The sequence below is a fragment of the Corythoichthys intestinalis genome, chromosome 5 (genome assembly GCF_030265065.1).
Source record: "Corythoichthys intestinalis isolate RoL2023-P3 chromosome 5, ASM3026506v1, whole genome shotgun sequence".
NCBI lineage: Eukaryota > Metazoa > Chordata > Actinopteri > Syngnathiformes > Syngnathidae > Corythoichthys > Corythoichthys intestinalis.
The window spans coordinates 27,322,857-27,348,184 of record NC_080399.1 but is presented as its reverse complement, the minus strand read 5'-3'; the positions used below and the strand labels follow the sequence as shown (position 1 = coordinate 27,348,184).

The following is a 25,328-nucleotide window of genomic DNA, read 5'->3' as shown; positions in this document are numbered from 1 at the left end:
CGCATGACTGACGCCGATTGACGCTACTCCTGCTCTTGGTTAAAAAAAAAAATATATATATATATATTCATTCATTCATATATAAAACAAAAAACGCTGATCTTGGTGTAATTTTTGTATTTTGTATTGTTCAATTATTTTTTTGTGTTTTTTAAAGACGCTGCTCTTAGTTTGAATAAAATCACCTGATTATCTTGTTTACACTGTCAATGGCAGGCAATGACTTTAATACTATGAAATTTTAAAAAATAATAATAAACTTTAGTGGAAGTCACTGGGGACCATGACCTGAGTGTATGTGTTTTTATTCATTTTAATTTTCTTGCAAGATGTAGCTAATTAATTTATATCGATCAATGTATTTTGCATCTCTACCGCATTTTACATACTGTATGTTAATCCGGGGGTCAGCAACCCACGGCTCTAAAGCAATGCGGCTCTTGAGCGCTGCCCTAGTGGCTCCCTGGAGCTTTTTCAAAAATGTTTGAAAATGGAAAAAGATGGGGGAGGGCATTATATTTTTATTTTTAATATGGTTTCTGTAAGATGACAAACATGACACATACACTCTTCTAATTCATTGATATTGCCATGAAACTGGCGGCGGCATCGTACAACAGAGTAGTTGTGTGGTGTGTCATTCTTTATAAGACGCACTGCAGGGAGAATAAACATTTACTGTATTTTTCGCCCTATAAGGCAGATCAGAGTATAAGGCACACCTTCACTGAATGACCTTTATTGAAACTGTTTTCATGTATAGGGCGCACTGCATTGTAAGGTGCAGTAGCAGTAGTAGTAGTAATGGTTGGCATTGCATTATGCATCCAAAAAAATGGAGCTGAGCTAAATGGAATGTCACACCATGATTAACCAACATTCATCCTCATATCAGGCACATCGGATTATAAGGCACACTGTCGGCTTTTGAGAAAATTGAAGACTTTCAGGTGCGCCTCATGGTGCGGAAAATACGGTAATCATAACGGCTCATTATGTATTTACAACTTAGTCATTCTGATAGTAGGCTAATATAGATGCATACAGCATGCCTTCATTAAAAGGCTTATATACAGGGGTGCACATAAGTGTTCCGCATGCGCACATGCGTACTGGACGTAGACAAATGCGCTGGCCCTCAACGGCTTCCATACGCTTTTGCGTACCGATGGCTGACCACTGTATTTGCGGCGGACACGAGAAAATAACTTCTCAAAATTTTGAAGAGGCAGGCCACACTGAGTTCCGTGTTCCCCCACCCCCGTCAAAAGACAGACGACAGAGACGTCACCGGAGCTACCGAAAAAAAGGACTTTTGCTTAAAAGTGGCTACAGGAGGTACCATGGCTAGAAGCAAATGATGCTCGCACGGAAATGCGGTACAAAATGTGCCGTGAGAATCCCAATGTCGCCGATAAGAGCAGCGCATTTTATGTAGGGTCAAAGAATTTCAGCCATCCAAACTTTGAAAAGCACGAAAAAAACAGAGCATGTGGCAATTAAGCAAACTATCGATGTCAAACAGGACCCCACTCGCCCTATGGACAAGTGGCGGAATAAAGGTAATGAACAGCGACATGCACTGACAAACGTGTTTTTGCTCGCATTTTACAAAGCTAAACATGCACGTTCAATGAGGTCTTATGAGGAGGATATCCCACTTTTAAAAAGGCTTGGAGTTAATGTGGGAGCCGCATAATGCCCTTTATTTTGAATTGGTGCTTCTTATTTCTTTACATTTCACTTCAAAGTAATGGCAATTTTGTTGTGCCAGTTGATGTTAATCAAGCATTAATTGTTAATTAATTAAAGTTAATTGGCTCTAAGTAAAGCTTGTCATAAATTTATCGCATCAGGCGGGTCGGCTCTCAAGCTCAATGAGGACCAAGTCACATCTCCAGGTCCTCCTCTGAGAACCTGGGCAAAAAAATTATGTGCACCCCTGCTTATATAATAAGGCTTTCAATTTTTTGCAGCTCCAGACATGTTTTTTTGCTCCAATATGGCTCAACATTTTGGGTTGTCGACCCCTGTGTTAATCAAATGAAGAAGTACGCACATAAAAATCTACCTAGGCTATCAACAGTGTTTTCTGTCAAGTACAGCATGCTTAAAAAAACTACAGTAGAAATGTTTTTATTGCTAATGTGACTGAATTGTTTACTGCAGTGATCCAAAATACGCATTTGATGCAAAGTACATTTCTTCCCTGATAAACTCACACATGCTTGTAAGGGTCCTGTTGCTTAGTAATTAGGAATATTTTTGTAAGTAGTATCTAATTGGAAATGTTTGGCTTTCATTCAGATTTAAGACAATAGTGTCTAATTATTAGAATTATTCATTAAAGTAGATGTCCAAGCTGCAAACAGTTAACTTGTCAGCATTCAGAAACTAAAGGAAACTCAGTTTGGGGGGGGAAATACTATTACACAACTTTTCATCATGCAAGGGAAAGAAGGACAACTTCACGTGTTCCAAAAACATTTTAATTTTCTTTAGGAGTACAGTTCACACAATGATCAACTAAGAAGGGAGTTACAAGTCACCAATTAAGAATAAATAACTGGCCATGTCAATAGTGACACTTGTTTTATACAGATTGTAGTAAAGTGAACTGAGGTGGTTTTAATATTAACGTAACTGAATGTCACTCATTTTAAATGATCATTTTCATGATATGTGAACATGCTTAGAGGGGGCAGAAAACAACAACATCTAAGAGTTATCTTGTTCCCTTCTTTTTTTTCTATTTTTTTTTTTTTTTGCATGTGTGTGGGTAAAAGTGCAGATCGGGAGACACCCTGAACATTCCAAATGAACGTGTAGGCACCAGAAATGAAGTGATGCAAACTCCCCTAAAAGTGTGCTATCTTATCATTAATACCAGCTAGTGTGCAATTAGTGGAAGCCCATCTTTAACAAAAAACCTCTTGTGACCTGGTTACTAAAAATGAATATAGCAATAAGGACACATTGAAAGACTGTGAGCCATTGTTAAGGCACATTTGAGTGGTTGGATTTTGACGCCATTTTTGGCTAAATTTGGCACATTTTTGGGGAAAATGCTAATTAGTTTAATACTTGGAATGTTTTGTCATAACTACACCAAGAGGTTCTGCGATATTAACAGCAAACCCCTCCGTTTTTTTGTGGAAGAATCCTGAGATTCATTACATGGAATTTGGTACGCCAAACTATTCAAATGTGTCCGCAGTGAAAACAGCAAACAAATTTTCAGGTCAGAATTATAATATCTGGTATTATATGAAATATTTCTGTGGTAAACAAAATTTTGCTGTTCATTACCCACAAATCCTCTATCAAATTACCCTAAGTGTCTGCAGTAAAAGCAGTAAACTTGATATTATCATGTTGAATCTTGTAGTTTATTACCAGGAACCTGCTTGTATCAAACTACCCCAAAGTGTCTGTGGTAAAAGCAGCAAACTGTGAAACCCCGGAGAAAGGAGAACATGTAAAAAACCCTTTTGTTTCTAGTCCTTAAAAAATAAACGCGTCTATCTCTCTATATTTATATTTACTCTTGTGTAAGTGAGCAGTTTTGGTCCTCTAATATCAAAATGTACAAAATATTACAGCTCATTGTTAAAGTTGATGAGGAGGGTGATTGTTTTGTCACTGAAACAATCAAGGTGGCTTTCTTTTTGTTGTTCTGTTTAGAAGTAGGGCACAGCTGTGAGTTTGTACCACTTGACCGTCTCCTTGCCCAGGTCAAAGTCTTTGAGGCGCAGAGTAATGCCGCCCAGGAAGTAGTTCTCCCGCAGGGATTCGGCACTCAGCACGCTGAGTTGCAGCTCACGTAGGCCCAACGTCTCCTTGCTGTAGCCGCTGTACACCAGCTGAGGAGAAACGTCAGTGTTTCAATACATTCATATGAGATGGTGGTAAAATACTTTTTTGCATTCATTTACAGGACAGAATGGTTAGGAACTTAATAAGTTTTCTAACCATTTCGTTAAATGTCGGGTTCCTAGTCTTCCTAGAGATCTTGGTCTTCCGCTTGGAGGCCTTGTGTGGATCAGGGAGCAGGTACGTTTTCACGTAAGGGTTTGGATCCGTGCCCTCTTCAGACACCTTGAAATGGAACACAGATGATATGGGGTGAGAAGAAAAGGGATGCTTTCAAACAGAATGTTGGATATTCGGATGTTTACCAGATCTCTGATGTGCATGACCATGATGAATAGTGTGCTGTTCCTGTATGAGATGGACAATTTCACCTCCCCTTCTACACGGCCGGCTGTGGGACTCAATGGGGGCTCTGCAACAGTCCCAACACAACACAGTAAAAAAGTAAAACTGCATAAGCCAATCAATAGTCATTCTGCTTAGTGTGCTTTTGATCTTACGTCAAGTGAAATTCATATTACAACGTTAAAGGGAACCTCGGACTTAAAGACTAGTAGGCTCTAATAAGCCACAAGTGTTCTCTTTTAATAAAATATGTTATAAGAAACACATACACTCACCGGCCACTTTATTAGGTACACCTGTCCAACTGCTTGGTAACACTTAATTTCTAATCAGCAAATCACATGGCGGCAACTCAGTGCATTTAGGCATGTGGACATGGTTTAAGACAATCTCATGCAGTTCAAACCGAGCATCAGAAGGTGATTTGAGTGACTTTGAACGTGGCAAGGTTGTTGGTGCCAGAAGGGCTGGTCTGAGTATTTCAGAAACTGCTGATCTACACGGATTTTCACGCACAACCATCTCTAGGGTTTACAGAAAATGGTCTGAAAAAGAAAAAATATCCAGTGAGCGGCAGTTCTGTAGGAAATTCCTTGTTGATGCCAGAGGTCAGATGAGAATGGCCAGACTGGTTCGAGCTGATAGAAAGGCAACAGTGACTCAAATAACCACCCGTTACAACCAAGGTAGGCAGAAGAGTATCTCCGAACGCACAGTACTTCGAACTTTGAGGCAGATGGGCTACAGCAGCAGAAGACCACGCCGGGTGCCACTCCTTTCAGCTAAGAACAGGAAACTGAGGCTACAATTTGCACAAGCTCATCGAAATTGGACAACAGAAGATTGGAAAAATGCTGCCTGGTCTGATGAGTCTCGATTTCTGCTGCGACATTTGGATGGTAGGGTCAGAATTTGGCGTCAACAACATGAAAGCATGGATCCATACTGCCTTGTATCAACGGTTCAGGCTGGTGGTGTAATGGTGTGGGGAATATTTTCTTGGTACCAATTGAGCATCGTTGGAACGCCACAGCCTACCTAAGTATTGTTGCTGACCATGTCCATCCCTTTATGACCACAATGTACTCAACCTCTGATGGCTACTTTCAGCAGGATAATGCGCCATGTCATAAAGCTGGAATCATCTCAGACTGGTTTCTTGAACATGACAATGAGTTCACTGTACTCAAATGGCCTCCACAGTCACCAGATCTCAATCCAATAGAGCATCTTTGGGATGTGGGCGAACGGGAGATTCGCATCATGGATGTGCAGCCGACAAATCTGCACCAACTGTGTGATGCCATCATGTCGATTTGGACTAAACTCTCTGAGGAATGCTTCCAGCACCTTGTTGAATCTATGCCACGAAGAACTGAGGCAGTTCTGAAGGCAAAAGGGGGTCCAACCCGTTACTAGAATGGTGTACCTAATAAAGTGGCCGGTGAGTGTATATTATTGCCATAAAAAAATCTTTAATATTCAATACATAATTTGACCTATGGAGGGCGCCATGCTTTATGCGCGCAACGCACGCTGGAGGTGATGATGCGGCTGGGCTGGACTGGGAGAATAGCTGTGCAAGCTAGCAAGTGAAACTAGTAAGACTACTGGCATGATTTTGTCACATTTTGCTGCTGTCAGATGTTTTGTTAAAGAGCTGTGGGATCAGTTACCAACGCCGTACCTGCATCCAATTCCAGCTCATCAGCAGTGTCTTTAAACCGATCCTAGTTGGCTTGCCGAGAATTGACTTGCTGCCATTTAACAGTTTGCACATCTCTCCGTTGCTCGTTGCATCATTGGCTTGTTTTTTCCGTTTGTCTGCCTATAATCGCGGTTTTCCCTCTTTTTGTTTATCCTGACCTACTGTCACGGACCCTTTTTGCGTCTCCCTTTTCGCGATCGCGTGTTTTTTGTGCGTTTAATTCACCCTTTTACGCAATCCCTATGTTTTTGTTGTCTGTTTGCTGTCTGAAGTGAGCAGTTTTCTAATTCCATGGTCAAGCCAGCCGCACTTTCTTTTCAGCTGTGTTTCCCTTTCAGGTATGGGTGTGGGTTGTGATTGCTTCATAAGGAAAGTCATGACTCTAACGTAATTCGGAAGTATAGACCTGTGGTCTACGCACTCGTCGGTTGCATGGGAAATGTGGGTCGAATCCTGCTGGAGAACTTAATTTATTTGCTTTTGCTGCTCGTTTTGTGAAATATCACCAGTGCTTTGGTTCAAATTGGAAGGGCAGAACCGACAACATTTTTAAGTAGCTAAAGAAACACTGGTTTTTAAAAAAATTTTTTTTTTTTGACACTGTGGTAGCCCGGCAGCACCGGCCAGTGACATGACCGCCCAGAGTGCATTGCGTCGTCAACAACAATGGTGAGTTAAACTAATTTTACAAATTTTTAGTATCAAAGTTTTAATATCAAATTATTCTAACATACACATATACTAACATTTACTTTTTAAAAGTACTCCAAAAATGCAATTATAAAATGATTTTCTCTAATGTGTATAAAGACATCTAAATCCGAATGATTTGGCCTCTGTTTACCAGCTTTTGTGGCTGCCTCCAAACCTTCTGTCTTGTCATCCCGTGCCACCGGATGAAAGAAGGTGTAGATCAGGTCGCACTAGAAGAGAATGTTAAATGGCAACAGACAATTTACTGACCTGTATGGGGTGTGAGCAGTGTTGTTAATAACAGCGTTAGAATATATATATATTACTAACGGCGTTATTTTCTTCAGTAGTGAGTAATCTAATTAATTACTTTTCTCATCTTGGCAACGCCGTTAACGTTACTGAGGCGGGAAAGGCGTGCGTTACTATGCGTTGCGATGCTGGTTGACTGACGCGATAAAAGTCTAAAAAAGACAGACTCACAGAGACGAGAGAGCAGAGCAGGAGTGGGGAGGAGGCAAGGGAGTGTGACGCCGTTGCAAACGCGATGCTACTATGCTAGGTGGCTCCAATAATACCTGACTGTAGCAGATAGCCTACAAACTACGCCCACATGATGCTTCGGTAGATATCACATATATACAGAACTAAATGCAAATGACAGACACGGCGGCATTAGCAACAAGTTAATAAAGAACTAGATGCGTTGGTAAACAGCCGCCATCTTAAAGCAGTAGGCTTCTCAAGAAAGCTCTGTTGTAGAGAACCTTCCAAGTGAACCTAAGTAACTTTATATAGAATACTCCTAAATCGGCAAAACTTAACTTAAATCTATCTTTGAATGATGAAACCGTTTTAAAACTTATACATGTCGAATAGACAGAAGGGAACTAATGCAATAACGGGTGCAATTTTAACAACTTTAAGGGCTGATTCACAACATTAAATGACTTCACACATAGCAAAGATTACTATCTAGTTACCGCAATATCCGCACTACCCCTGCGTCTAGTTAAGTTTCGGGTAAAGAATTGGGCTAGGGCCAATTGTCCCAAAAACCCTTTAAACTTTAAACTTCACATTGTGTGACATTTTTTTTTTTTTTTTTTTGGGAGAAAAAAAAAACATGAAAATTATCACCAGTTACTTTGCCAAGTAACCAATTACTCTTACATTCAGGTAACTGAGTTACTAAGGCAATTACTTTTTGGGAGAAGTAATTTTTAACTAATTAATTACTTTTTTAAAGTAAGATTAACAACACTCGGTGTGAGTGTGTGTGAACGTACCTGTGTGACCTCAGCCGAGCTCCTCATCAGGTTATGAATGTAGTTGTTCAGCTCCAACTTCCTCTTGGCGGCCACCTCCTTGACATGGGTGCGGCCAAGCACCATTTTACTTGGGAAACTAGAAAGAAAAATCAATTATAAAAACAACCAGTGGAACAGTAATGTATCCACATTCTAAAATTTATCCACAAGAGGGAGCTAGTTAGTTTTCTACCTAGGGATTCCTCTCGTGAAGTTCCCTGAACTCAGTTACTGCCTACTAACGGTTTTTCATTGATTGTTTAATTGTCATGGTGAGTTTTCTTCAGATAATCGGTCTTTAACTTCATTCACAAACGTATCCATTCCATTGCTAAGCGAATACAATTTTATGAATGGTCACAGTGCAAAGCACGGGGAGGAATACCTTGGCAGCTTCCACAATGGGAAGAGGATGGTGAGTTTGTTGTGGAGCTCCTGAAACTCATCGAAAGTGCGGAAGATAAACTGGGGCTCGTTATGGGCTTCCCTGAGTAGCCTCACCACGTACGTCTGCAAGGGGAAACAAGTGGGTGAGGAGTAACAATTTGAATTAAACGTTAACTAATACCTACATCCTAGTTAAAACGATAATATAAATAAACGCACATAATGCTTGTCGGGGTTGTATCTTTTCTGAAAAGAGAAGATGGAGGCATGGAGGATTCGGCCATCCTGCTTCAACGTGTAAGTCTTGGGCGAGAAGGACAGGATAGGCTCGTCATTGGCGGGCAAACCAGAGAAGCGGAGCTGGGCAAGGTTGTGGATGAAGAAGTTGAACTTTGTGGCCACACTACCCAGGCTGGACTCGATCAGTCTATAGTGATATCACAAATTTGTTAACAAACCCAAAACCAAATGTGTAATTTTGTACTTGACCTTAACCAAAACAATGGCCTGTTAAAATTGATTTTGTATGTTTGCCTAAATTTAGCTCACTATTTGGTGGATTTTACATTTATTATTCTGGCTGGATTTACACTGCATGGTCCAGTTTTGCTTAAGTTTACTGCAATGGTCACTAGTAGACCTACCTGGTGAAGAATATAGTGGCGTCTGCATCTGTACTGTGTGGCTGCAGAGCGTCAAAAACATACTTCAGGTCCTGAGAGCCAGTCAGCTCTGGAAGCCCCGATGACATCATCTGAAACAAGATGAGATAATATCAATTACGGATCATTTTGTACAATTTTACCACATACAGAAAGATCGAGTATAAAGGATTTTTTTTAATGACCACATTTATTAAATGATAAAACACACAATCAATTGGAAAACAATGTTGATGCTAGGAGTGGGAACCTCTTGGTACCTCACAATACGATACGATTTGCGATACAAAGCTCACGATAACGATGATCTGACGATATGGCGATACTACGATTATCGAAACATTGGTCAGAAAATCATTCTAGGATATTCTACAAATAACTAAAACAGTAAAACAACCTTCTGCTGTGAATTGGAATGAGTTTATCACTAGTAGACATCCAATCCATTTGAACCGGGAGTTCATCCCTCCCACTTCAAACGGATTGAACGTCTATGGCCGTCAGTGGCAGCCAATGCCAGGTAGTGGTCATTTACCTGTTTATTTTCAGTTACTTCCTGTGGATTTTGAGGTGTTTAATGGGTCACTTCCTGTTTAGAGTTACAGAACAGGAAGTGACCTGTTCTGTAACTCATATGAATAGGCATTGACCCAAACTCAACAGTAAATGCCCTAAAAAAATGCCCTGAAAATCGGGCAGAAAGACTGTGAATGCTCTGGTTTTGAATGAACGAACGTTCCCAGTCTAAATAGATTGGGCATCGAGCACCATTAATGCAGCCTTAGAGTTAACAGACACTACCCAGATAGCAGACCGACGTTGAAAAGATGTTGGATCAACATTCCGCTGTTGATCTTTATCGTTGAAGCAACGTCACTACGCACCCTCAATTAATGTTGTTTCAACGTTAAAATCCTTACAAAACCTAAATGTCATTTTGATTATTAACTCATTCGCTCCCAGCCATTTTCACCAGAGCAAGGCCCTTCGCTCCCGGCCGTTTTACTGGATTTTGACTGATTTTGCAAGGCCCACAGAAAATTCTGTTCTATTGCTATATAAACATGGAACCCACCAAAAGAAATATTAGACCCTCTTCTTTCAGCAGAAAAAAAAGTTTTCCATTCTTTAGAAATCAGCATTAGAAAATAGCTTAGTTTGAGCAATTTTCCAATTTCTGATGAGAAAAACGGAGAAAATGAGCTTTTTGTAAATGAATACATTCCAAACATAACTTTGACTTTAACACAGCTATTGTTTGCTTTAGGTATATCCCAAACATCTGAATAATGTTTTCCTTTTACAAAATAACAAACAACCAGACAAATAGAGCTTTTGATAGCAAAGTAACAATTTACACATAACTAACTGAGAGATGGCGCATGGTGGCCGCGACAGTGGGTTAAACTTTTCCCTCATCGCCGCCTGACTCGTAAAGATGGATTTTTTTTGGTCTTTCTTTTATGGTGACAACTGCCTCGTTCGCCTGGGGAACTTGTGTTCCTTGGGGGAACTGGTTTGGCCGTGCACATTTCCGTGCGGGACACTGGAGGGTGCGGGGGACGCGAGCGGCGAGCACGGTGGCGCGGGCTCTGCTCGGCGACCAGCACAGACTCAACCTCACTGTCCTGGTTGAATCGGGTTGGGGGTCTTACCAAATGTGCTACTGTCCTACAGTGGCCAGTTTTATTGCTTTAAAATGGGTTTTGAGATATGTGCATTCTATCTTAGATACACTGGAACCTATAGATGCGGCTTGTCAAAAAAAAAAAAAAAACGCAAAAGACGTATAAATACTTTTGGGGACACTGAAGCAATTAAAAATAGAACGTATTTATACATTTTTGGGAGGGGGCAAATGAGTTAATAATATTGGAGCAACGCTTAATCAATGTTATGTTTTCGACCAAAATGCTCGCTCATCCATAATTCAATGACTTTTCAATCATATTTCCCGGTCAATCATAAATCAACTATTTGTCAACATTAGTTAATCAACTATAAAACAATGTTAACTCAACCATCGCCTGACATACTATAGAACAACGTTGTTTCAACGTCACTTGATGTCGAAAATTTTGACGTCAACCATACTGATGATTTTGATGGAAAATCAACATTTGTTCAATGTCGGTCTGCTATCTTGGTATTATGGTAGAAGATTTTGGTAGCAACTTGTTGGTTCCTTTTTATTTTTTTTCTTAGACATTGACACCTTTTTAAAGCGACATCTCAATTCTTGACAGGAGCATATCGATAACCTTTTGGGATACAAAGTATCACGATATATCACACTACATCACCATTTCGATATTTTGTCACACCCCTAGTTGATGCTGTATCATAATGACCTAAGAAGCAGAATAAAGTTCAGCATTCTGCTGTTCTATAAATAGTGTTCTGGGACAGTGCACAGGAAGAACTTTCTTTTTTTTTTTTTAGCGAGACAAACTGCTCGTGTCGGGAAATGGCAGCACTGCATTAAAAATGTAACATTCTGTGAAGAATGATGAGGCAGACAGAATTTTATGAGTGAAGAGTATACACCAGCAATTTACAAATGAACCGTCACAAGAATTTCGTATGGATATTAAAATCAGGTGATACTTTATTTGAAATTGTAATGATTGTTAACAGTAGATACTAGCGTGATTTGCTGTGTGCATGGTTGTTCATATATGACATTTTTTTAATATGGTTTTAGCTCTATTTTCCACATGCTGTATATTGGTCCTTGTTTTGTGCATGTGCATTTGTGTAATATGTAAGCGCTCACCAGTGACAGCAGGTTGAGGAAAAGGCCGGAGTGCTTGCGAATGAGGTTGTAGGCCTGGCAGCAGAGGTCAACAAACAACTGGAAGCGACTGGTAGGACGCTCTCCACCGTTAATAACATACGCCATGTCAGAGGTCAGCACGAACGGTGCTCGGTCCCTAGAAGCAGGCACAAAAAAAAAAAAAAAAAAACATTCAGGAGACCAAAACAAGCTGGCAAACTCATCAAAGACGTTTTTCCATTTGCTGTCACCTTTTGAAGCTGCCAAACATTTGGGCATGGCCGAGGAACTTGCCAAAGTCAATGTGGAACATGTGGCCTGTGGAACGCAGCATGATGTTGTCGTTGTGGCGGTCACAGATGCCCAGCACGTAAGTGGCCACGCAACAGCCCGCACAAGAGTAGATGAAGTTCTCGGATGCCTAAGAAGTGGGGGAAGGTAAAATACATTCATTATTTTTAATGTTGTAGTTCAGAGGTTGCGCTAGACATTTTCGTTGTCTGTCATTTTGACTGACAGGGTCAAAAAAATCCGGTCATAGTCTATTTTTACCAGTCACTTAAATTTTTAAAATGATAACGATGACATATTCTATAGTATTTAGTTTTCATTCATTTTTAATTAATATTGTAACGCTTGCTTGGCGGCGAAAAATTAGACACGGAAGTAGTGGTATTTTTCTCCCTTTTTACTCTGCTTACCGCCAACAACTCCGCCCCCAAAGAAAAGGAGGCAACGATATAGACCCCAATCACCAACGTCACACAATGATCTTAATTGTGGTTGTCAGCCCAAAATCTTCTAAATATATATTAAATGCATCTTACCAGATATAAAAAGACTACTACATAGTCTGTGGTGATCGTTTGGTGCCCAGATTTCTTGGCGAATTACAGCAGTCCATCTCGCTCTCATCTTCGCGTCTCTCAGAATACGGTAGAACTTCAAGTCTCTCCGTCTATCTTCTCTGTTACAGCAACCAACCGCCACACACGCCTTCGCCATTTTGATTATTAATATTAACGAGCAGAAAAACACGCCGTAATAGGAGGCATGTACGTAGCGGTAATGTATAAACATGACGGGCTGACACACAATATGGCGGCTCCGGTCAGGGGGGCGGAGTTGTGACGTCATGTGATTGGGGTCTATACACAGGCGGCAATCTTGTCCATCAATTGGATGACGCGCTGGCACACCGGGTGCACCAATAAGAACCTCGCGTTGATGTGTCAATCACGGTGCCGCCGCCAGACCCCGGTTACACTACAATATTCTGACAGAATAGCCAACGACGTCATGCATTAAGAGAGACAATAGCTAATTAATATGCTAACTCGCCACCCTGTGGTCTGGGGTGTGAATTGCAACCTGTCAAAATGACTGACGGACTTCAGTTTTTCCGTCACCGTTTTAAAAAACCGGTCAATGACGGAAAATTTCCGGTTAACGCGACCCCTGTTGTAGTTAGAGAAAATGACCACCTTGAGTGCTACCAAAAAGGACGGACACACAGCGCTTAGACTTTTGCAAATTTTGTTATATTGCAACCTTATTCCAAACTGTAATGTACTTGAATTAACCCTTAATAGGGTAAGTGACTAGTTTTGGTCATTTAAAGCAAAACGTAAAAAACGTGGCCTCCACATATGTGGACATCAGTTTAAGTCATGTAGACTTATATTAAAAGAGAAGAGCTACTTTAATGAACTTCATGAGAAAGATGGTTGCTCAAAGAAATATCTTAGAACTATGATGACAGACAGAATAATGTTTAATAAAAATGACACTGCTTGTGAGCGCAGCCATTTTATGATAAACATGATATTAGTCACGCCACGCAAACAGCAAATAAATGCTGATACACATGAAATAGGTAATAAGTAGCTAGGAAAATAGACACACACCTGTCTGTACCTGTGCAATCTGTCTTTCTCCTTTCTCTGTGTGAGACTCAGGCGCTTCATTTCCTGGATCCATTAATTGCTTATTTTACTTACTTATTTTCACTTATTCCTGGAAATGTTGGCTTTTAATAACACTACCATATTATACATCATAAAAATTCAATTCCGTTTTTTTTTTTCTTCTTCTTCTTCTTTTTTTAAACAAATTGTTATTAAACAACATTCTTCCCACTACGCTGCACTTGATCGAAACCTTGTCTAGCACTTTATTTTAACAAGGTTATTAATTCGGTATTTAAATAAGTAATAAGTGTGGCCTACATGCCCCAAAAAGTAATGTCCACATATGTGGACACCATGTCTTAATTATATGAATATAGTATATTTTTATTATCAATCATTATTTTACAGATTTTTTGTAAATACAAAAAATTATAAACTAATAAAATATTAATTGAAAATTGATAAAATCAAAATGAATACAAGCAAACACACTTGCGGGTATGTATGTCTCCGAATAACACTGTAAAATTGATTTTTTGTTTTGTTTTTAATTCTATAGTACTCAACTAATTGCCTGCCACTGACAACAACAGAGATCCCATTCAGTTAAACTGGGGACACTGGCTATGAATGGTCATCTGTCATGCCATCGCTCTAATGCTAGAAGCCCAATCCATAAATAATGTCGAATCATTTCCGTTACTTCAAATAGATTTCCTAATATCTGATACCTTTTCGTACTCGTCCTCGGCAGGGTTGTACTTGCGGAGCCACTCGGCCAGCGGTTTGTCCTTAAAAGAGCCGGTGACACCATACTCCACCTGGATCTTCCTCAGAGTGTCAGAGAATGGCACGAGCTCCACCATGCCTGCCGACAACACCACACATTTTAACCTTTAACCTTTCAACCAGCTGCTGAACATGTGTTTCCACAGCTGGCAGTGTGACTTCTGAGCTTTTGGCACCTTTGTCCTTGCCCGTGGAGATGCACTTAAAGTTAACGATGCGCAAGTCCAGTCCCTCTTGCAGCCAGATGCGGTCCATTATGCGAATCATCTGGAGCGCTAGCATGTCCTGCCTCAGATCTTCCCCGACCTAACATTATTATCAAACAAGGAAAGTTGGCTTTATACTCAGGGTCCAAACACCAGTTTTCATGTACAGTATATCTTAAGTGACTTATAGAATATGGCTGTGGTTACAGAATACCAGATGGTTTTAAGAAACTATACAAGAATCAAGAAAATTAAGCATTTGTGTCGGTTGTTCCATCCCAAATAAAAACAAGCCTGTTATTTCATTTTTACTCAACCAGAAGGAGCAGCATTCGGCCAAGTAGAAGTTCAATGATCTCAATGGTCCCGAGACTCGAGAACCATTGATGCGACACTTGAAACATGTCATCCTACTTCCAAATCAGTTTGTGTATTATACCTTGAACATAACATTGATCTCCTCCCCAAGTGGGTCAGCATTCACCAGAGCCAGCTTGAGAGGAACGGCATTGGAGTTGAAGAAAGAGCAGGCCTGTCCAGACAAAAAACTTTTAACTTTATCTTACACTACAGCAAACCTTTCAAAAAGAAAAAGAATCCCTGCATCTTACTTTAATGTTAAGCTCCTTGGCAACCAGACTGGGAAAGAGGGGAAGTCGGCAGCTACTTCTCTGGAAAAAGTTCTGAACACTCTCAAGGCCCTCTAGAAGAGCCACCTGAACACACAGACACACATACAGACACACATACATGTTACTAGCCACATGTAACATTAGCAACAACGTGTTTAAGTGCTAAATACAATACAATGGAGCCTTGAATGTCAAACACAAACCATCTCAAGCATTTTTATTACGTGTGATTATTTTTGGTATTTAAAAAAACTTAACCTTATAAAGACTAAGAGTATACGTATATATATATATATATATATATATATATATATATATATACGTATTTGAGGACAACTCATTTTGGGTCTTGTAGACCGTAATATTAAAATTTGGTAAACAAGTGCAGTCATTTTTACATATTAGTAATGTTTGTTATGAATCAATGAATGACTTAATTAATTGTTAATAAAAACAAAATACCCTGAAAATGAAATAAAAATAGAAACATACTTTTGGCCCGATAACACTCAAATGTTGACTTTTTAAAACATTTCATAGTATTTAACTGATTGCCTGCTATTGACAACAATAGGCATCCCACTAGTGCTGCAACGATTAACTCGAGTAATTCGATTAAAAAAAGCTTTGATTAAAATGTTGCTGCTTCGAGGATTCGCTTAATTAAGAGTGGCGTTGTAATGGTTTGTTTTGAAAGTGTTTGGATTTAGTTTTATTGATTTGAGTGGATACACTGCCCTCTAAAGGCAACACTGAATATGACAACTCATTGAACATGGCTGCATCCAGCTGCTCCCTGTTGAGACTAACATAAGGTAAGTTTTTGTTGGAGCTAATACGTTTTTTATGCCTTCCTAATTTGTAGGCACCTTTAGCAGTTTTTTTTTTTTTTGTGGGAATATGTGTTTGAACGATTTATTAAGAGCATTGTAAAAAAAAAAAAAAAAAAAGCTAGCAGACTTTTGCTATGCAAGTTAGCCAATTGTTTATTTGTTGTACTTAAATTGTCATTTATCTATCTTTTATACCGTTTGGGGCTAAGCTTAGGTATTTCCGTTTATTTTGAAATGGATTTATTGCTCTTTTGAAATGAAAGTGCAATTCTGCGTAGTTGATGAAACACTTGGGAATTTCATTTTGTATTCGCATTTAATGCCCTTTAAAATTGCAATCTTAGCAAAACCTTTGTACTACATCTCCTAAAATGTATTCTGCAACGCATTAAATTTTCCTAATCCGATTACTCGATTATTCGAACTAACTAATTGATACATTAATCGATTACTTAAATAATCGATGGCTGCAGCCCTACATTCAAGTCCTTTAAACTAGGGATGTCCTGTTCCGATCAAGTGATCGAAAATCGGGCCGATCGCGCCATTTTTCAGAGGATCGGAATCATGTGAAAATGATCGGCTTTTTAAGTTTAAAACATAAATTTATGTTTTTCTGCTTCATGTTCGTACAGCCTTTAACCCTCCCTCCTTCTAAGCAGTGCAACCAAAGTGGTTTTGTTGGTCAACAGTTCAGCTGGCGTTTGGCACTTTAAAAGTTAACAATGATTGACAGTTTTGTAGCTTTGATCTGGCCAGCGGAGCCTCGGTAGCTCTATGATCATAGCCACAAACGTGTTAATCATTGTTCAACTTGGTACACAGTCAGAAGTGTGCTGTGCCAACTCATTTATTATGGAAGTTAGAGGCTGTTCTCTGTAGCGCCAGTGTTAAAGCGTGAGTGAATTTGAGTGGACTCTCTCATATGAATTACATGAATGTTATGGAGAGTGATTAAAAGTATGACGTTAAAAGTGATGCAATGAAAAATGTGGGTGCGCCTACATTTTGTGCCAGTGCACCTTAAGAAATAAATTAGGCGCACCAGTGCAACCAATACAAACAGTAAGTGTAGAGCCTTGGCAATATATATCGCAATGTTAATTGTTTCCAATATCGTTCAGGCCTATCCACAACAGAGCTTTTCAAGTAATCTGGTGAAAATTCTTGTAGTTTTAATATCGCAATATTTTGCAAACCCCCCCCCAAAAAAAAAAAATTGCATTTTTTTCCCCCCAATACCGTTCATTTACGGTGTATATATATATATATATTTTTTTTTTTTCAAGGGCTAAAAAGTTACAAAATAATCAAAATACAATGGCAGTACCAAAAGATACAAAAATATATACGTTTTACACTCCGCAACACTCCCGGAAAAAGCGGAAGAGGAAGTACTGTAAAAAGTACAGTACTGTAACATAGAGGAGTTCCAAAAAATCGATTATTACATGCATCGCGATTCGACACGTGACGATTCGATTTCGATTCAGGTTCAAAAACGATGATTTTCACTCATTACTTCATGACAACCACTCGTTGCCGAACGAAATTCAAGACACATCTGCCGCACGGACACCGTTAACGGACGCACGCACAACGTTATGATGGATGCTCCCAGTTACTGGGAGAGAGATTTACTCCTTTTTAAAAGACGGGAAAATAAATTTGTGTATATGACACAGGCAGGCACAGAATGTGCGCAAGTTATTTTTTGGAGCGAGAGGGGAAGAGAGATAGTTCGTTGCCCCTTGTCTTTCCTACTGTCCAGCAGTAGTTTTAAGGCATTTCAATTGAAAAATGTCCTGAGTGTGTTTCTAAGACTTGTGTGCGTCTATAAGAGGTGACTACACAAACCCTCTTGTACTGTTTAGCCTTTATTGTTGTTGTTTTAGAGATGTTAATAGTTAGCGCCGAGCGCTAAACTAATTTGCTAATTTGCTAACGTGTATTTCATATGCAGAATGTGTAAAACCATGATTAAGTACAGCTGTAACACTACAAACATGTGAAATTGTACAGAAATCTGTTGTTGCGGGAGAGAGGGGGAGAGAAGTGCGCGCACTGTAATGAGTGTGTGCGTGGCGGTGTCAATAGCTATTGTGATTTCCACCTGTAACACTGTGAAAACAAAGTATATTGGTTAAAAGAAGTCTTTTTTCTAAAGACACTTTGTTTGTGTCCAGAAAATGTGGAAATCATTCCACCAGTGTAAATTTTATTGTATTGTTGAGAGAAATAAGTACTCCCTTTAATCTGGTTAATGTTTTTGCACTCTCTTGTAAAAAATAAATAAATAAAAAAGCAGCTTAAGGGCAGCTTTTTGTTGTATGGGCATGTTTCCAGCTTTCCATTTGAATCATAAGGATATTTTAAATAAATAATGGACATAAATTTGTTTGGCTACTTTACTAATCAGTACTGCACGATGCATCAATAATCGCGATAACCGCGATCATCGTCAATACCGCGATCATCGTTCAAAAATCGAATTGGAGCACCTTGAATCGTAATCGAATCGGGTGCCTAAGATGGCACACCCCTACTGTAACATGAACTTTTGCTCAACCTTTTTTTTTTTTTTCCCCGGAATCGGACTGGGACTCGCTATTGAAGATCGGGACATCCCTCCTTTAAACTAAGATGAGTGTTTGTGAATGCTCATGTTTAGGTGCTCATTGATGGGGCTAGACTGAGAGGGATGGCAGCAATCATTCACTGCCAAGCCTCTCCTAGTCAAAAAGATTGGACGTCTAGTGCCGTCAACAGCAGCCAGTGAGTTAAATGAGTGCCCTATAATGGGTTAATTAATATCCACATTGTACTACTGTTTCAGGGCTACACACAAACACATACATACCTGTCTCGTGGACCCACCAGCCTGTCTCACCCTCTCCGCCACAGCTCCAAGCAACGTGACCAGCTGCGTTTGTTTCTCCAGCTCGGCTCGCAGCTTCGCCCCGCAGAGGCACAGCAGGGCTCCAAGCACACGATCGTAACGCCGCCCCCATGCCGCATCCTGCACGGCGTCCTTGAGCAGCCTGCCAACGCCACAGTTAATAACAGACACTTAGAACCTTGCTTTTAAATGGCTCTACAGTAAATAGCACACTGAAGTAAATTTTCTGTTGCGATCAAAGTCAGAAAATTATCATGCTTCAGTGCCATTGACGACGATAATCGTCCAACCCATTTTAACTGGGAGGGTATGGAGGGAATTTTCCAAATTGATTGGACGGCTATTGCAGTCAATGGCAGCCAAATAGTTAATATAAGGCAGGCACCCAAGTAGACTGGTATATACAGTCAATATGCTCCTTAGATCAGATTGTAGAAGCTAAAGCTGCTTTTTAACTGCTGCGATAATTTATTCAAGCAGTGTTTTTTTTTTTAACCAGTCTCGCATTTCAGTGACTTGAGTGACAAACCTCCTCGCCAAATAGCGTCAAAACTTGTGTTCCTAGCTTTGGTTGCTAATCAGGCATGGTAATGGGAAACAAGTTTGTCTGCACTGCACTGCCTGCTAGAAACACATAGCACACAGCTCAGTTGAACCTTGTTATGCTATATATGTGATTTTTAAAAAAAGACAGCGGTGCAACTGATCACACTCCAGTTTGGCATGCAAGTACAGTAGTCCACGGAGTGGTTGGTGGAAAAATGAGACACATGATCAGGAACAATAGAAAATAAATTAAGATTACAAATTTACTTAAAGAACAGCGATTAAAAAACCAGGACTTGTCTATTGTTAGGGACGGCGATGCGGCAGGCTTCGTTTTTGTGGGCATTTCACGGTCAGTATTCTGCATTTCAGTTTTTTTTAAAGCAATATTTTATATTCATCTGCCAGCTACGTGTGTGCTCTGCTCAGGTTCAGGGACACTGTGAATGAAAGTTTTGTTCATTGTTTCATCATTTGACAAACCAGATTACATGAGAAATACAGTATAGATTTTATTTCATCCCTGCTGACCGGATGCGCAGTGAAAATTCAGTGCTTTCAGCTCCGATCAGTAGGCAATCATAGAACCGTAGTTAGATACGTGCCTTTTGTAATACTATTTGTCTTCGTATTTGTACACTGTATTAACTATCACACTGTGGTTTTATGAATGCAGGAGTTATTTTGTTTAAGACAGAATCGAGAGCAATGTGAAATGACATAAACCTGAGACCAAACGTAAGTTTACTATTTGTCCTCTTGCACTGTCTTGCAGGCCTGTAAAAAAACTGGAATACAAGTACAACCTTGTAATCCACTTGAGCATCTGTAGCCACGTTTACATGGAGCCAAATATTCCAATTGCAATCGGTTTAGATGTTCAAACCGAATAACTGTGTTCCATATAAACACCTCATTCGGAATGAACAGGCCCAAACCGAATGGAATTTCATTCCGTTTCGCAGGGGTGGAATATTCCTTTTCCCAAACCGATTAGAAGTAAAATTATATCATGTAAACAGGGAAGCGGAATGGTGTCTGGTTGCGTTCTTTCTGCACATGCTCCGTACTGACGTGGTGACGTCACTTGGTGACGTAAGTAACGTCACTTGCAACATGGCTTCCAAGCACACGCACAGCGCACCCAATTGGAGTCCGGCGGAAAGTTTATATCCATGAATCCCTCCACCAGCCCACACAACTTTTTAAATGAACGGCGTGTCATTCTGAAGTTTTGTTTCCACTCGAAAAGTTAAAACAGCAGCTGATCTGACGATCGATCTCCATGTTTTGCAACGTGACACTTTGTTTTGATTAATCTGCGCATGTCAGACGGCAGTTGTCAAACGTCCTTTTGGAATAAAAGCAGACACATGTAAACGCTGGATCGGAATAGATGAAGTGACATGTAAACAGCTGATCTGAAATTTCCATTCGGAATTATTTGAATCGGTATGAATAAAAGTCAGCATGTAAACGTGGCTTGTGAAACTTTGAGGCAGTGGTCTCCAAACTATTCCACATAGGGCCACTGTGGGTCCTGGTTTTTGTTCATACCGATCAAGTACAGACTTTTTCACCAATCTGGTGTTTTGTAAGTGAAATCAGTTGATTGCAGTCAGGTGCTGCTTCTTTTAGTACAAACCACATTGGTTAATAGGTCTGCACTTGATCGGTATGAACAAAAACCAGGGCCCACAGCGGCCATCGAGGACCGGTTTGGAGACCCCTGCAGTTTGAGGCATCAGTGGTGTAAAAATGCAATGTGCCACATGCAATAGTCACATTGGAGTTGTGACCCGTCACGTGTTTATAATTTTTGTCAACATATTTATTGCAAATCTGTTGTAAAAGTAATGACTATTTATTTAGGATTCTGGTTTCATGTATTTAAAAGTATAACATGTCAAAATTGCAAATCGATTTCCATTCTCAATATTTGTCAGAAGAATCGCAATTAGGTTTTTTGTCAACGTCGCGCAGGCCTAGTAGAGGTTATAATTTTAAATACAGTTAAAAAAAAAAATTTGAAAAAAGTATTTACTAGTTCTTTAGCTGTCCAAATCATATTATTGTATATAAAACCAGGGGAAAAACATATGGGCACAGTATTAGACACTTAGTAATATTTCTTAAGTTCATGGTAAAATTAGATATTCTGAAATGACAATAAAGGAATCTTTAAACGTGCAGTCGAATAGTTCTATAGAAAATAAGTGTCTCCGGTAAGATAGAAGAATAACTTTTATTATCGATGGTATTAACAATATGAAAAATTTTGCATGGTTGTCGATTTTGGTTGTGAATAACTTTATTGCTTTATCCTGAAGGATGCTTACAATATATTAACTGTTTAGATGTGTGTGTTATTATCTCACCAGTAGAGGTAGTGTGCAATGTTTATGTTGCCGAGCGCCCTGGAAAGCAGCAACATGACGAGGGCACTCTTGAGGTGACATTCAAACTTTAAAGCCTGTGACAAGGAGGACAAGCAAAGGAAATTAGGTGTAAAGTACTTAACTAAACCTGTGTTGTATGTGCCAATAGCTGTACCTGCACCAATTGCGGTAAGTAGTCAGTCAGCTCGTCATCAGTACTCTCCTCAACCCAGCTGACAGCCACCCGCCTCACTTCGGTGTCAGCAAATCTGCATACACATTTGATGACTTCACACAAATACACACATACACAAAGTACAAATTGCAAAACAGCGCATACTTGGAATCGAGTAGTTCCAGAGCGGTGACCGGTGGCAACGGGGGCCAGGAGTGAAGCAGCGAGTGGATGTGAGACATGCTGGCCCAGTCCCAGCTGGGCGCACTGGCCAACACCTTGGGCAGGCTGCTGGGGTGATCCCTCCGGCAGTGGAGCCGGTGGTCCCAGAGGAGCTGGTGGTCTGCCCGTTTCAGCCTGCAGGATGAGTGCCAATAATATGGACTGTAATACTAGAATCAATAATTTAGCTAAAGCTCACATTTTGTGAGATTTTTAAGATTGGAATGAGATAAAGTGAGAGGTTCCGAAGTCTTTTTCATCTCGTTTGAAAGGCATTGTTACCAATTATCATCCAAATGCCCATTCAAGTACCGTATTTGCCCGAATATAAGAGGGGTCATCTTATAATCAGGGCCGTCTTATACTAGAGCGAATACGGTAAGTCCTAGGTGACACGATGCCCTGTTCAACTGGCCGACCTCTCTGGATAAACTATTAGTATATGCTGCTCTCTGGGGATCAAGCCAAAACCAAAACACAAAGAGGGCACACACAAAAATCCTGTGCCCACACGGGCCAGAGACAGGAGTGGGAACGACGCGGTCATGGACGGTGAGGGCCGGATAAACTCTGTGTTTGAGTCGTGATTGTTGGCAGAAGAAATAGATTTATCTGGATCTACCTCACTTAGTAAACACAAAACTGTGCAAGACTTAACATCTGAGATTTTTAAATGGTTGAACCAGCAGCATGTACATTACTGTTCTGTTGTTCTAATCTAGACTGTTGCTTACTTAATTAGTACTTACCCATAATTTTCGTACTATGAGCCACTAGCCACCAAATTTAGCACGAAAACAGCATTTGTTCATAGATAAGCCGCACTGAACTACAAGCCGCAGGTGTCCTCACTGTATTATGGGATATTTACATCAAAAGATATTAACTGGTAACACTTTGACAGCAGCATCATAAGACTGTCATAAGACCAACTGAACCACCATGAAGCTTTGCAGTCAATCGGTTCAAAGCTTCATGGTGGTTCAATTGCTTTTGAACCAATTGGCAGCAAGGCTTCACTGCTTCAAGAAGCTTCATTTGGCCATCACTGCTCCCTTGGGGGAGACAGTCAACCTCTGTTGCTATCTGCTGTCAACACTTGTTGTCCAACATGCCTTCTAGCATGATTTGCAGCGCGACAAATGTAAATAACAATCAAAATTCATGTTCTGTGCTAAATATTCCTTCAGTTACTGTTCCAGTTGTTTCATTAATTGCTAGTTATGGTATTTGGTAACATTTTATTTACAGTGGCGCAATATGACTGTCATTAGACAATCATAATTATGACACTGTCATGCGCATTAATGAATGCTTATAAAATATGTAATTTAGTGTCATCTAGCAAATTATCTCACCTTTGAATGGACGCATAAGATCCGAGCTGGACATAAATGGAGTTAGTGACATACGCATTCAGTAATGTCATAATTATGACGGTCTTATGACAGTGCTATGACACCGCTGTCAAATAAAGTGTTACCTATTCACCCAACTAAATCAACAAATAAGCCTCACTGGACTATAAGCCATAGGGTACAAAATGAAGGAAAAAAGTAGCGGCTTATAGTGCGAAAATCAGGGCAGTTAAATTGTTGTCTTGTTAAGATGTATTTCCTTTACCCAAAATTAGACGCTCGACTGCAGATTTTCTCCAGTTTACGTCGGAGGTCAGGGTCAAGCTCCTCAATTGGGTTGGGCTCTGGAGTGGGGTCTTCCTGAGGTCCCACATACAAAACATCGAGCGTAGAGTTGGGAAAATCCACCTGTTGGCAACATGGTTCAGTTATTTTCAAGCTGTATTCAAAAGGACACTTCATGCCATATCACGCAAAAAAAAAAGACTGGTTGTAATTAAAAATTATTAAAATGTGTGTTGATTATAAATGAAATTGGTGTTTTGACACATCATTGGTTTTAGAATATTATCAAACATAAAAAATACTAAGGCTCAATTCATGGAGAAAAGAAATCTGTGCATTAAGTGCATTTACTCCATTAAAAAAAACTTGTTTTGTCAACTTAATTCATGAAACTCTTGTATTTTATTGAAACCAGAAAAAATTATGGCCTCAGGCCACATATAGAATGATACATTCTTTAAATCTGGCCCAAAGAGCATTTACGTTACAGAAGGTTTTTGGACAAAAAGGCACACTGGATTTTAAAGGGCACCAGCAATGAACTAGATTATTTTCGTACGTAAAGCCCACCTGATTAAAAGCCGCATTAGTGCATCAATGTACTGCATTTGTTCTTTATACAGTAATATCTCTGTTAACACTATATAAAAATTTTCCACTTCTACTATATTAGGTACTAAATGAAATGCTCCTTCAACTACAATCTTCACTCCAAAATCTCTCCAGTAACTCAAGCACATACTGTATCTATCCTACTAACCTGCAGCACAATTCTCTCTGTAGGCAACTTTTTGCGGCCCCCTGCAGAGCCTGCAGTGGCTCCCTGTACTGATGTCCACAAACACAACAGTCTGGTGCCCCTGGCGAGAACTCTGTGAAGCATGGCCAGTCTCAAATCAGCTGCGTATGCAGATTTGGGACTTTATTGGTGACACAAATTGAGTTTATGTACCGTCTGAAGTCAAATAACGGCATTGACACTTTGCCCAGCATTTCTGGGGCCTTCCTCTGTTTGTTGGAGTCCGGAGAGCCTCCGGCATTCTGGTTGAGCACGCCGTACAGAGTCAGGCCCAGGATGGATTCTAGTGGGAGGACCGCCACAGCAATGGGGAAGTTGATCCTAGAACAAACCGATGAAGAGGACGTAATCTTTGTCACGGAGGGGAATGGGATTTAAACGAAACAAATACACGGGATTTATCACTTACAGCTCGTCCCATTTGATGTGGTAGAAATAGCTTTTGTATGTGCCCACTCGTTTAGACTGAACTGGTTTGAAGAGATTCTTGCCATTGTGGGTGAGAGAGCACACCAGGAAGTATTTCTCATAACTGTAATATA

At 40.0% G+C, this 25,328-nt stretch overlaps 1 protein-coding gene across 1 annotated transcript in view; it reads right to left on the bottom strand.

Annotated features, from left to right (window-relative positions):
* Window positions 1–2,473: 2,473 nt before the first annotated feature.
* pik3c2a (phosphatidylinositol-4-phosphate 3-kinase, catalytic subunit type 2 alpha) overlaps window positions 2,474–25,328 on the bottom strand; it is a 51,454-nt gene continuing 28,599 nt past the window's right edge. The window contains exons 12-33 of the mRNA XM_057836359.1: window positions 25,196–25,318; window positions 24,940–25,107; window positions 24,748–24,859; window positions 23,968–24,110; window positions 22,288–22,479; window positions 22,123–22,216; window positions 21,948–22,042; window positions 18,985–19,165; window positions 15,271–15,375; window positions 15,099–15,191; window positions 14,630–14,759; window positions 14,396–14,532; window positions 12,006–12,175; window positions 11,755–11,911; window positions 8,961–9,070; window positions 8,536–8,743; window positions 8,315–8,439; window positions 7,909–8,026; window positions 6,771–6,849; window positions 4,179–4,285; window positions 3,973–4,098; window positions 2,474–3,863 (exon numbers count right to left, since the gene is read on the bottom strand). Of these exons, the coding sequence (XP_057692342.1) occupies window positions 3,681–3,863; window positions 3,973–4,098; window positions 4,179–4,285; window positions 6,771–6,849; window positions 7,909–8,026; window positions 8,315–8,439; window positions 8,536–8,743; window positions 8,961–9,070; window positions 11,755–11,911; window positions 12,006–12,175; window positions 14,396–14,532; window positions 14,630–14,759; window positions 15,099–15,191; window positions 15,271–15,375; window positions 18,985–19,165; window positions 21,948–22,042; window positions 22,123–22,216; window positions 22,288–22,479; window positions 23,968–24,110; window positions 24,748–24,859; window positions 24,940–25,107; window positions 25,196–25,318 (2,956 nt within the window). The 3' untranslated portion in view covers window positions 2,474–3,680. The remainder of the gene's footprint in view (window positions 3,864–3,972; window positions 4,099–4,178; window positions 4,286–6,770; window positions 6,850–7,908; window positions 8,027–8,314; window positions 8,440–8,535; window positions 8,744–8,960; window positions 9,071–11,754; window positions 11,912–12,005; window positions 12,176–14,395; window positions 14,533–14,629; window positions 14,760–15,098; window positions 15,192–15,270; window positions 15,376–18,984; window positions 19,166–21,947; window positions 22,043–22,122; window positions 22,217–22,287; window positions 22,480–23,967; window positions 24,111–24,747; window positions 24,860–24,939; window positions 25,108–25,195; window positions 25,319–25,328) is intronic.